General features: G+C 40.9%; 1 protein-coding gene across 17 annotated transcripts in view; it reads left to right on the top strand.

Moving 5' to 3' along the window:
- SYNE2 (spectrin repeat containing nuclear envelope protein 2) overlaps nt 1-12611 on the top strand; it is a 284849-nt gene that overhangs the window by 182791 nt on the left and 89447 nt on the right. For 15 of the 17 annotated variants that reach the window (XM_065593763.1, XM_065593775.1, XM_065593774.1 and 12 more), the window contains 9 exons: nt 1690-1825; nt 2946-3074; nt 3614-3766; nt 4024-4233; nt 9019-9120; nt 10202-10321; nt 10515-10715; nt 11722-11895; nt 12431-12562. In XM_065593763.1, the coding sequence (XP_065449835.1) occupies nt 1690-1825; nt 2946-3074; nt 3614-3766; nt 4024-4233; nt 9019-9120; nt 10202-10321; nt 10515-10715; nt 11722-11895; nt 12431-12562 (1357 nt within the window). The remainder of the gene's footprint in view (nt 1-1689; nt 1826-2945; nt 3075-3613; nt 3767-4023; nt 4234-9018; nt 9121-10201; nt 10322-10514; nt 10716-11721; nt 11896-12430; nt 12563-12611) is intronic. The other 2 variants (XM_065593764.1, XM_065593772.1) reach the window with 2 other exon arrangements.

The following is a 12611-nucleotide window of genomic DNA, read 5'->3' as shown; positions in this document are numbered from 1 at the left end:
CGTGTGTTTGTACAGCGCCTACCACAATAGGGTCCTGGTCCATGACTAGGACTCCTATATGCTATGGTAATATACATTATTATTATTATTTATTATTGTGTGTCGTAAGCTATGGTAGGCATGACCTCAAAAACTTATAGACAGAGGTACCTCTGTTCTCCTTATTTCACAATACAAAAACAAGGGGACATTCAGTGATAGTAAAAAGCAGCAAATTTAAAACTAGTAGAAGGTTAGACGTTTTCACACACAGTGTACAATTAGCTTGTGGTTATCACTGAGGCCAAGAGCTCAGAAGTATTCAAAAAAGGACTGGACATTTATATGGATAAGGAGAGCATCCAGAGTTAGAATAGTAAGGATCTTTAAAAAGGGAGTTTGGGAAGTGGTATAATCCCTCATATGTCAGGGCATAAGCCAACTTCTAACTGAGGAGAGCTGGAAGAAACTTGCCCTACAGGCATGTTATTGATGCTTTACAATTAATTAATTCCAGATACGTGCCAAAGTTTTGTAATGTATGCAGTTGTCACCTATAGTTATGTATCCTGTTGCCTTAAGATACATCTACATTTAGGCAATGTGTAGAGTACAGACACTGCACACACAGCTGGCATGGGTATAAATAGAAGCACAGAGAGTGAGGCATGGCTGGAGTGAATAGAATAGAGTGCTCTACATGCCTGACCCCTAGGTACCTACCCTACACAGCTCTCTACCCACCCAAGCAGTGCCTTCCATGTCTACCCTGTTATTTTTAGCAGTGTAGCGTCCCGCTGCCTCCTCTGCTGGAGCCATTCCCAGCTACAGTGAAAGTCTCTGGCAGCAGGCAAAAGCTCAGGCAGAGGGGAAAGGCTCCTGCCAGAGCCCTCCCCACTGCTGGAGCCTTTCACTGCAGCATGTAGCTACACATGTAGTGCCTGTCCTGTACGTGCCAATGTCAGCGTAGACATAGCTTTAGCCTTCTGCTGTGCTGCATTGCATTCTGCCCCAATACTGTATGCTACATCATGCCCAGGCTTTTAAATGTCTGTGGTGCTGCCTAGAATATTATGCTGATGGTAATTAAAAATAATACATCACCTGACAGCCAGGGACTATAAATATTCACTGAAGGCTTTTCTCTATCATAATAGTAATGTTTAAAAAAACCACAATCTTTTATTTCACCTCTTTAACACAACATTTGGTGATAAGCTAGTACTGAATGAAAGGGAAAGCTTGAAGGAGGATTATTCTTATTAGTTACTATTTCTGTTGTGCCAACTGTATGCTAAGTATTATACAGGCATGTGGAGATATGGACCCTACCTAAGCTGACAGTTTAAGGCCCCCATCCTGCAAGGATATGAGTAGAAGTTTAAATTTACATGCTGGAGTCATCTCACTGAATTCAAGAAGTCGTTGAAGGCAGTGGGACTGTTCACAGTGCATAAAGTTAAGCATGTCTATAAATCTTCGCAGGATTGTAGCCTAAGTGGATAACAAGCAAAACAAAAGTGGGAGGAAAGGGAGTGGCAAAAGAAATGTGATTAAGGGTGAGACTAAAATCACATTCTGTTGGTTTCACTTTGGGTATATGGGGGGCAGGAGGGTAGGTTAAGGGAGATAATTCTATACACACAGTTGTAACAATCTAACAATATGCTAATTTTTCCTTGTTCTTATGATCATGTTGCCCGAACACAGCAGTGACTTATCTATCCCAAGGAGTGAGTTTGCTGGTCCATTTTTAAAGGACCAAACTGGTGATAAGTGGCAATATTTACAACAAGAGCTGGCTTCTACGATGAAGTCTCCTCTGTGTCAGCTTGCTGACCCTCAGGTTTGTTTATGTTCCTTCCAATACAAAATCATTACTACCTTTGAAAGTGAAAAAGTTACAGCTAATATGTGCTCCTGCCTCAGATACGGCAAAGGCATAAATGAATACATTTTGCTTTCTGTATCATCATATTGTCTCTATTAACTACTTGAAAACTGTGTAATAGCTGTCCAGTTGAAATCGTGATTTATAGCAGTCAGTGGTATCGTTACACGGCATTTTTAGTATTCCTATTTCTCTCTCTCATCCTTGAAAGCCATTATGAGTAGTCATTAGTGCTTTTCTTTAAGTTTCTGTTAGATGGTGTCACTGCAGTGGTGAGTGTAGTAAGTAGCATGAAGGCCATCTAGATGAATTCTTGTATTAAATGGTTGGGCCTGATTCTATCTTTTTTATTTCAGCTGGGATTTTCAAAGGCGCCTAAGGGAGATAGGTGCCCAACTCCTAGCCTTAATTAAATGGATTGGATAGAGATTAAAGCCCAGTTCTTGCAGATGCAAACATTGATCGCAGGGACAAATTCTGTCCTGACATTCACCATTGCGGAACTCAATTGTCCTCTATGGGGATGTACATGGTGTATGTCAACGCAAAGTTTGAGCTTCAGGGATTGAAGATTTACTGTGTGGGAACATGAATAGCTTGTACTGTTGTCAGTTTTGTTCATTGATATTAAAAAAAATTAGTAACTACAAACAAGCTGAGATTTTGTGTTCTCGGAAATGATTCCATTACATGGGACAATATCAGTTACTCAAGGAGGATCATGAGTGGTGAAGGACTGGAATATGCAGTCCTCGCTCAGGGAGAACTCAAACAGAAGTAAACAGGGGGGTTGCCTTACTGAGGACTGCGGCCTGTAGTTTCGAAAGGCTGAAACTCATAGGGCTACATTTTCAGCCAAAGGCCCAAGTGGCCCCTTTGCTTGCACATAAATAGGTTTTTGTGCATGAAAACCTTTTCGCAGGTGAACTTCCTGCCTGTTAGTGAAAATGTGACTCATAGGATCCAGATGGTCTTATTTTAATTTTTTGTTTCAAAAATAATATTATGTAGCAGTATGGTTCCATTTTTAATCTGAACCATTAATCTAACTGTAATTTGCTTTTCCAAATGTTAGATTACAACAAAACTGAATATTCTGCCGAGAGGTGCTGTATGTAGTATTAGAACCCCAACTGTCGAGGAACTGAAAACCTACACCATGCAGCTTGGAGATCTAAGCCAAGAAGCAAATGTGCAGACACAGGTACAAATCACATGCTCTATAATTCCCAAAATGACATGGACTTCTAGAAAGCTAGACATAGCTTTGGCACTATGAAGCATAGCTAGTCAGTAACCATGTTCCCCCCAAACTGAGTGTATTATAGAGGCGGGCTTTAGTCAGGTTCTTAATGCACCGTAGAATCAGGTCTGGATTTTGAGAAGCACCTTCTCATTTTTCAACCCCAACATTAGCTATTGCCTGGATGCAAACATTTACTGGCACAAGTGATGTCATTTGCACATCAAAATTGCAACATTAGATAATCGGTCATGTACATGACTTCAGTTGGGTCTGCAATTGGGTCTGCAATATTGCATGGGTACAAAATAGAAGGTTGGGATAAGGACTGTTTCCAAATCAGCCATGCAGTATTTTACTAACTCTTTTTATTACTAATAGCATGAGTTGGCTGAATATTTCACAGTTTTATACACATTTCTTTAGTCCATGTTCTTGCTCAGTATCATCTCTGACTTGGTCGGAAGCTCCGAAAAATGCTATGATTTGTCTTCATCCAGGAAAATGGGGCCGGGGAAGCTTCCTTAAATTTGGACAAAAAGCTCTTTGAGCTGCTTTTGGCAATCAGTCGGTGTTTGAACAACATGGAAGAGATGTTAAACACCTGCGTGTTCTCCAATGAAGAGGCTGCTGTGCAGCAGGGACTGTATGAGGTAAGCGCACCAAAGCATAGATGGATGGGCATTAATGGGTTTCTGCTACAGCAAAATAGATACATCTCCTCTCTCACTTACGCTGGTGTCAATCAGGAGTAACTCCACAAAGTCGGTGGATTTACACGGAGAAGGCGAATCAGGCCCATTATATTTGAGTAAAAGTTGCAACCTGCGTCCTGCTGGTGTTTTTAAAAGTTGAATCTTCTCTAACAAGGACCATTTTCACTAGCCTTCTCTACTTTTCAATCCTTTAGACTCTGTCTCTAGAGCTGCAAAAACTTCACACAGATATCAGAGATAAAAAGGATGATCTTTTAAAGTCTATTACCTGTGCCGATGGGAGCGCTGATGTATTCTTCGAGTGCTTTAACAACTTGCAAGCCCGGCTGGAATTCACTCAAACTGCTGCTGCTTCTAGAAGCAAATCAATGAAAGCTGGGCTGGATCACAATAGTAATTATCAGGTACTGTACTGCTGAATGCATGTCTTGTTTCACAGCATCTGTTAGGCGTGTTAGTGTTAATGCATTTTGGATTATAAATGATCAATATACAATGGACATTAAAAAAAAAAGGAAAAAAAAAACCCAGAAAAAGCTTTTCCTAGCTTATTGCTGATTTCAGATACATCTAGGAGTAAATCCTGTCATATCCCTGCTCCCCACAGTGATAGTTGCATTGGGCTATGATCACAGTAGACGTGTGTGTGCAGAACGAGGAGGGAAGCAACCTGGGACCCCATGCAGGGGGTTGTCACTCCTCTGCAGAGACACTTGTTGCACACTGATATGCTGTAGGCTATTGTATAGGAGGGGGCTGGAGGCTTGCTTCTGCCAGCTGAAGATGCAGGAGCAATGGGAGTTATTACGGTCCTGAAGGCAGCATTAGCCACTGCAGATTGGCTTATGGGGAGGATTCCTTCTCCCCTGGCCCTCCACAGCTCCGTCTACACTGGCACACAGTGGGCTATGCACTGGGAACAGATTTAGCTCATAATAGCATGTGCCACAGGACTGGGTGTCATAATATTACAGTCTTTATTCTTCTGTGAAAGAGGGGAAAGAGTGATGTGAAATGTTCTGAAAGTACCCAAGACAAGGAAACAAAAACAGTTAGTCTGGGCGCTATCCAAGATCCTACAGACTGTTAACACCAAAAGGCTGTGTTTCCTTAGGAAAAATATTGTGATTTTTGTTATGAAGTATAGGGGCCACATCTGTCCTTACTCAGGCAGACTCCTATTGAAGGGAACAAAAGCAAAGGAAGGACCTCGGGATTTGGCTTACTATGTTCAAACAAAGCTCCTGTTTGAGTAGAAATGTAGATACTTCAGTGCTAAATTTCTGTTACTGTGGAGAATATTTGATCTTGTATCAAAATATAAGGGGAACCAATCCTGCAGTCCATGCTCCGGCAAACTTACCATTTGTCTCAGCAAGGCTGCCATACAGGGCTCATTTTCTTCAGAGCAGGAGATTTTGTACCTCCTTATATATTTCATAGATTTTAAGGCCAAGAGGAACCATTATGATCCTCTGATCTGACCTCCTGCATAAGAAGAACAGTAAGAGGCCAATATGGCTTCATCAGAAGCTCTTTAATGACCTGAAAATCAAAAAGGAACCCTACAACAAGTGGAAACATGGACAGATTGCTAAGGAGGAGTACAAAAGAATAGTGCAAGCATGTGGGGATGCAATGCGAAAGACTGCGGCACAAAATGAGTTACACATAGCAAGGAACATAAAAGGCTATAAGATGAGGTTCTATAAGTACATTAGGAGCAAGAGAAAGATAAAGGAAAGTGTAGTTCTGCTACTTAGTGGGGAAGGAGAGCTTATAATGGATAACACCAGAAAGATGTGGTGTTTAATGTCTATTTTGCTTCAGTCTTCATTAAAAAGATTAATTGTGAACAGGTGCTTAACACAGTTAATATTAGCAACAAAGGGGGAAAGAACACAATCTGGAATAGGGTAAGAACAGGTTAAAGAATATTTAGATTAGTTAGATGTATTCAAGTTGGCAGGACCTAACAAAATTCACCCAAGAGTACTTAAGAAACTAGCTGAAGCCATCTCAGAACTGTTGGCTATTATCTTCAAGAACTCAATATGATGCTCTCCTTAGGGCAGCTCAGAACTGAAAAAAGAACAGGAGTACTTTGTGTTATCCCTCTGCCTAAGCAAGTGTGAGCTCTGCTGCAGATTAGACTGTGTGTCAGCTCCCTACCACACGAGTTTGTCCAATTCACCAGCAAACTCCTCAAGACTGCCAGTCTTAACCTTACCTTGCAGGTAGTGATCAGTGAACCCCAGTTCCCAAGTACTCCAGAGACGTCTCTCTGTAGTGTCCAGTCCCATTCATTTGACGCTCACAGGAATTATTAAGTTCTCTGCCTGCAAAGAGACAGTGTACACACCAGCCTGTTAGGTTAGCTGAGGACTCATTCTGTACTTCAGTATAATGACACTGAGATGGTTTATAGTAAAACTAAAAAGAAGTTTGTTAACAAAGAACGAAAAAGAGAAAAACAGACAGAAATGTTACAAACAAAGCAAAACATGCTTTTTATTGACTAAAACTTAATTTTAGGAAGTTGCAGTCTTTGCCTAATCAGTTTTCTCACTTACATCAGGTTATGTACCAGCATTTCCAGCACTCCAGGCCAGAGGATCCAACTTCCACAGTCAGAGGGTGCTATTCCCTTTGAAGGATAACTAAGGGGTTCTCTCCTCTTCTTATACTCCAGTAAACCTCTGAAATATATTTTTGCAAAGTAAACCCAGACCCTGCTAGGGTATAGATGCCATGCTGTCTTCCTCATCCTCTGGTCAATTTGATTGGCTGGCTTAATCACTTTGTTTCCCTTAGATGTAAATGTACTTCCATTGTATCTGGCCTCACTTTGCTCAATTTACATTGGAGTTACAGGCAAGCTGGTGAAACAACATTCCTTTGTCTACGACAAACTTGTTTATTTTCTCTACTCAAATTGCGTGGTCTGAACATAGTTTAGTAACATATTTCCAGCACACATACATAATTCTTTACACACTAAGTGGACATAAATCATGCACTATTATTAATGACCAGCGAGTCACCTGTTTTTATATGAAACCTTACAGGACACTGCTTTGGCTATATATTCTGACAACAGTGTATTGGGTGTGCCCTCTGCCAGTTGGCATACAAGGGGTTTTAGGGCCATACTCATGGCAGATGGGTGAGGACTGGAGAAGGGCAAACAGGACCTATCTTTAAAAAGGGGAACTTGGGGAATTAAAGACCAAACAGCCTAACTTTGATACCTGGAAAGATACTGGAAGAAACTATTAAACAATCAATTTGTAAGGATCTAGTGATACCCACCATGGATTTGTGAAGAACAAATCACACCAAATCAACCTAATTCCCTCCTCTGACGGAGCTGTGGATTGGGGGAAGCAGTAGACATGATATATCTTGATTTTAGAAAGGCTTTTGACACAGTCCCAAAGGACATTCTCATAAGCAAACTAGGAAATTGTGGTCTAGGTGAAATTACTATAAGGTGAGAGCAAAACTGGTTGAAAGACTGTACTCAAAGAGTAGTTATCAATTATTCCCTGTCAGACTGACATGCTATATCTAGTTGCGTCCCATGAAGGTCTGCCCTGGGTCTGGTACTATTCAATATTTTCATTAATGACTTGGATAATGGAATGGAGCACATGCTTATATAATGTGCAGATGATACCAAGCTGGGAAGGGTTACAAGCACTTTGAAAGACAGGGTTAGAATTCAAAAGGACCTTGAGAAAGTGTAGAATTTAGTCTGAAATCAACAAGATAAATTGAATAAAGTGCAAAGTACTTCACTGAGGGAGGAAAAATCTAAACATTAATACAAAATGGGAAATAGCTGTCCAAGCAGTAGTACTGCAGAAAAGATTCTGGGGGTTATAGTGGATCACAAATTGAATATGCGTCAACAATGTGATACGGTTGAAAAAAAGGCAAAAATCATTCTGGGGTGTATTAACAGGAGAGTCATATGTAAGATATGGGAGGTAATTGTCTTGCTTTACTTGGCAATGGTGAGGCCTCAGCTGCAGTACTGTGTCTAGTTCTGGGTACCACATTTCAAGAAAGATGTGGACAACCTGGAGAGAGTCCAGAGCAACATAAATGATAAAAACAACAAGGAGTCTGGTGGCACCTTAAAGACTAACAGATTTATTTGGGCATAAGCTTTCGTGGGTAAAAACCTCACTTCTTCAGATGCATAGAGTGAAAGTTACAGATGCAGGCATTATATACTGACACATGGAGAGCAGGGAGTTACTTCGCAAGTGGAGAACCAGTGTTGACAGGGCCAATTCAATCAGGGTGGATGTAGTCCACTCCCAATAATAGATGAGGTGTCAATTCCAGGAGAGGAAAAGCTGCTTCTGTAATGAGCCAGCCACTCCCAGTCCCTATTCAAGCCCAGATTAATAGTGTTAAATTTGCAAATGAATTTTAGTTCTGCTGTTTCTCTTTGAAGTCTGTTTCTGAAGTTTTTTTGTTCAGTGATAGTGACTTTTAAATCTGTAATAGAATGATCAGGGAGATTGAAGTGTTCACCTACTGGCTTATGTATGTTACCATTCCTGATGTCCGATTTGTGTCCATTTATTCTTTTGCGGAGGGACTGTCCGGTTTGGCCAATGTACATGGCAGAGGGGCACTGCTGGGACATGATGGCATATATAACATTAGTGGATGTTTAGGTGAATGACTAACATGGCTACCCCCTGATACTTGACACCATGCAAGGCACTAAATTTAGCCGTATGGAGTGGAAATCCATCAACCTCAACAAAAAACTTGATATAATGCCTGCATCTGTAACTTTCACTCTATGCATCTGAAGAAGTGAGGTTTTTACCCACGAAAGCTTATGCCCAAATAAATCTGTTAGTCTTTAAGGTGCCACCAGACTCCTTGTTGTTTTTGTAGATACAGACTAACACGGCTACCCCCTGATACTTGGCAAATGATAAAAGGTTTAGAAAATCCTTTCCAGCCCTATGTTTCCATGATGAATACAGACTGTAGAATTTCACCCAGTGATTCCTGAATCGAGCCCAGAGCATGTAAAAAATGAGTGATCAAAGTGCCAAGCTGAATCACCATTCAAGTGTCTTTTCACTATATGAGATTTATCACTGCCATTTATTATTGAGTACACTTCTGAGTTTGCTCCTGCTATTATCTGTTCACAGAATGAAATCAGGCTGTTGTATGATCAGTTAATTGAGAAAAAATCTACTCTGCAACAAACCTTGAATGCAATACGTGGGCATAATGTTGCTGAACAGCTTCAGGTAATTAACTCAAAATACTAAGTTAAGGCAAAATTATCTAGCACTGGACAATATTGCCTGGTTTGTGTCCGTGGTTTTGTTTTTGACATGTGAGAAATAATATTTTCTAAGGGCTGGTTCATGCTGTCAGGTGTGCAAATGTGGGGGAGAAGGCCCAATGAACCACGCCCCATAAGCACACACACTATGCCCCCGTGTAACAGCAGGGCTGGACTGCAGTCCCGCCACTAGCTGAAACATAGGGCTCACTCGCTCTTTGACAGACAGGTTAGGGCAGAGAGGAAGCAAGACAAGATACACAAAATACACACAAGCACAAAATACAGCCCTTTATATGTAACAGCCTTAATTAGAAAGTCCCTTGAGCTTCCCCTTATGGGAGAGGGGACACTAGTATTTATTTCAGACCTCCGAGCAGTATAAGTATTCACATAAGGCATACCTAGTAAACGGATGTTAACAAATGCAACAAACACCGTGGCATTCGTAGTATGGTACATGGATCAGTTAACCTACCCTCTCCTAGTTAAGGGCTTAAAAGACGCTAGGGAAGGACAGACAAGATGACAGGATAGTTAAGCTGAGGGCAGATTGCATGCCCTTTCCAGACCATACAACAGCCGCCGACACCTACCCCGCTAAATCTGAAAATCAAACAAATTTAAAACTTCCCTTATTTCAGAGAACTCCCTACACCAGGTGTCTAGTGTTCACTGGAAAACAAAATTCTGCACCCTCAGAGGTGATGATGTGTTTTTATTATGACTACTACTGATTTAGTAAAAATAACCGTGCATGGCCCAGTGCATAGGACACTGAACTGGGAGATCTGGATTATTTTCCTGGCTCTGCTACTGGCTGACTGTATGACCTGGGGCAAGTCACTTTCCTTCTGTTTCCCCTGTAGGTCTTGTATAGTTAGATTGTAAGCTTTTGAGATAGGAACTCTTTCACTGTGTGTTTGTAGGTGCCTAGCACAATTAAGTCCCAATCTTTAACTGCTATCATAATACCGATAATAATAGTGTAAAACCTAAAGGAGCAAAACTACACTTAATTCCTCATTATATCTTTTATTCAGAAAACTGATACATATGCACTGGAGCTACACAACTTTGAGACCCAAATAGCAAAACTGAGAGATCGTGGGGAGAGATTTCAGTTACCTGTTGCTCTGATCCATGAAGTTTATAAATTAGAGGTAAGAATACAGAGCAATCAACATTCTATCCTGCAAGATTTGACTCTTCAAAACAAGACACTTTAGCAGTGAAAGGTTTAGGGCCATCTGGTATCCTGGCACGATACGATCCTCTAGAAATGGTGCGTGCAGGTCTCTGGGTTGGTTTATATCTTGCAAGAAATAAGCTCATTGAATTTTGTTTAATTCCTAGGATGTTCTGGATGATACTTGGGGGGTTCTGAGAGCCAAGTATGCGGAACTAAACTCTCCTTTCATCAGTGAGAGCCAATACGAAGGCTTGATTCGTGGGTTGGCAGAATTGGTAGACATTGGACGAGAGAAGCTTGCTCAGGACCCAAAGCAGATAGCCAAAAGTAGAGCTATTTTACAGTCTCACCTGCAAAATCACAAGGTACAGCATATGCGACACAGCACGGCTCAAATCATTGTAGAGTATGACTTTCTGTGACTGACTTTTCTCGAATATCATTGCTGAGTAGTTGTTGCTATTTCACCTAGCATAAGAGAGAGTCTGAGGTACTTGAAATAAATGCAGTAAATATTTTGAGATAAATAGGATATTTTCAAAAACAGTAAGTAAAGAGGCCGTTTTCATGCTGCTGGGTTTTTTCTTTTTTCCCCACTCTGCTGATTGGTTTGTTGCGAAGGGTTTTGTTGTTGTTGTTTGGTCACCTGGGGGGAATGGGACATGAGGGGGGAGGGGACGGTTAGGGCAGAGAAGAAGCAAGACAAGATACACAAAATACAATTTCTGCCCTAGCTGGCAAAACAAGTATGGTCGCTCCTGGATGGAATCGCACAATTTTGGGGACCTCTTTGGATCGGAGTCTGGGTTTGCTGATCCATTTATCCCTGGTTTGAGCTACCTCAGAATGTATCAAAGTGTCAGGAAGACGTTTTATTTTATATCCAGTATTTTTTAAATCTGTGGTAAAGTTAATTAAGGAAGAATGTGCAGCCTAGTGGAGTGAGCAGGGATATGGGCATAGGGACTCCTGCGTTCTACTCCCCGTTGTCAACTTTCTGTGTGACCTTGGGCAAGTCTCTCTGGGCTAGACCATGGCTTTTAGCCACTGGGATGAGCAGGTGATAGTATGGAGGGAGCTCCCCCTGTGAGCAGCCCAGTGTGTCAATGTGACCAGCCCTCTCTGGATCTGCTTTGGCCACTTCCTTACTTCAGCTAACACCATTATAGTATAATGAATATTATTTACCTGGTTCACAGGTGTGTTTGAAGTCCTTGGATGAAACAGTATATAATGAATGCAAGGTGTCATTATTATTTATGATTAAAATCAAAACAGATGTCCTCACATAATACAAAGAATCTGATTTCGATGGAGCACTTGCTATAAAACAGAAAAATAGGCTTGAAACATGTAGTGTTGGTTTTTCAGGGCTTTTTTCACAAGCTCATCGCGCATGTGCTTATCGTGCAATCGTATTCCAAGAAGGTGGCTCCTGCTACATTACAAAAGAAAGAGAAATTCTGGACTGAGCTGGTGGAAAATGTCAGATCGCTGGAACAAAAGGCTTCCCAATATGGCATACGCATAGAGAGTTTATTAAAGGTAACGGATTAGAATAAACCTGGTATGGAAAATGGAACCCTTTCTATGCTAGAGATACTCTGGCCAGCAGCTATCTACTACCCATGTCTGTTTGAGGGCAGTGACCAACTGTTCACGCTCTGAGTGTTAGTAATTCATCTCTTTCCCCTCAAATGTGGAATTTACATGCCTTCCCTCCCTCCAACATGAATGGGAATTCCTGTAACATGCCTGTGGTACTTCCTGAACACCCAGACTGAGAATAAAGACCTGTGTGGCACAGAAATACCAATAGTTCATTAAAATGAAAACAAGTTTTAAAAACCCAAGTTTAAAAAAAAATCATAAACAGTTTTTGAGTGAGAAATCACTTGGGTGTTAACTGAAATCCTCAGCTACTCTTTAATATATGTTCTCTCTATATACTCTTGTTTTGACATTGTTTTGTTGGTTGAACTAAGAATAATGTGTAAGTGTTAAAGCATCAGCATTTTCAATGTTTAGCACAAGCATAGAATAAGAGGTGCACTACATTAACATATGGCTTGTGTTTTAGGAATGGACAGAATTTGATGAGGACTATGTACCTTTCAACAAAGAATTAGAGGCACTTGCTTCTGCAGTGCCTTCTGTGAATTTGGTAGAAGAGACAGAAGAAAGATTAATGGAAAGGATTACACTTCTCCAGGTATTTTTATTTCTGTTTAATGACTTTTTTGTAGGATCATGGTAGGATC

Source organism: Chrysemys picta, chromosome 4 (genome assembly GCF_011386835.1).
Source record: "Chrysemys picta bellii isolate R12L10 chromosome 4, ASM1138683v2, whole genome shotgun sequence".
NCBI classification, from domain to species: Eukaryota; Metazoa; Chordata; order Testudines; family Emydidae; genus Chrysemys; species Chrysemys picta.
Note: the sequence above shows the minus strand (reverse complement) of the source record. Positions and strands in the feature narration are given on the sequence as shown.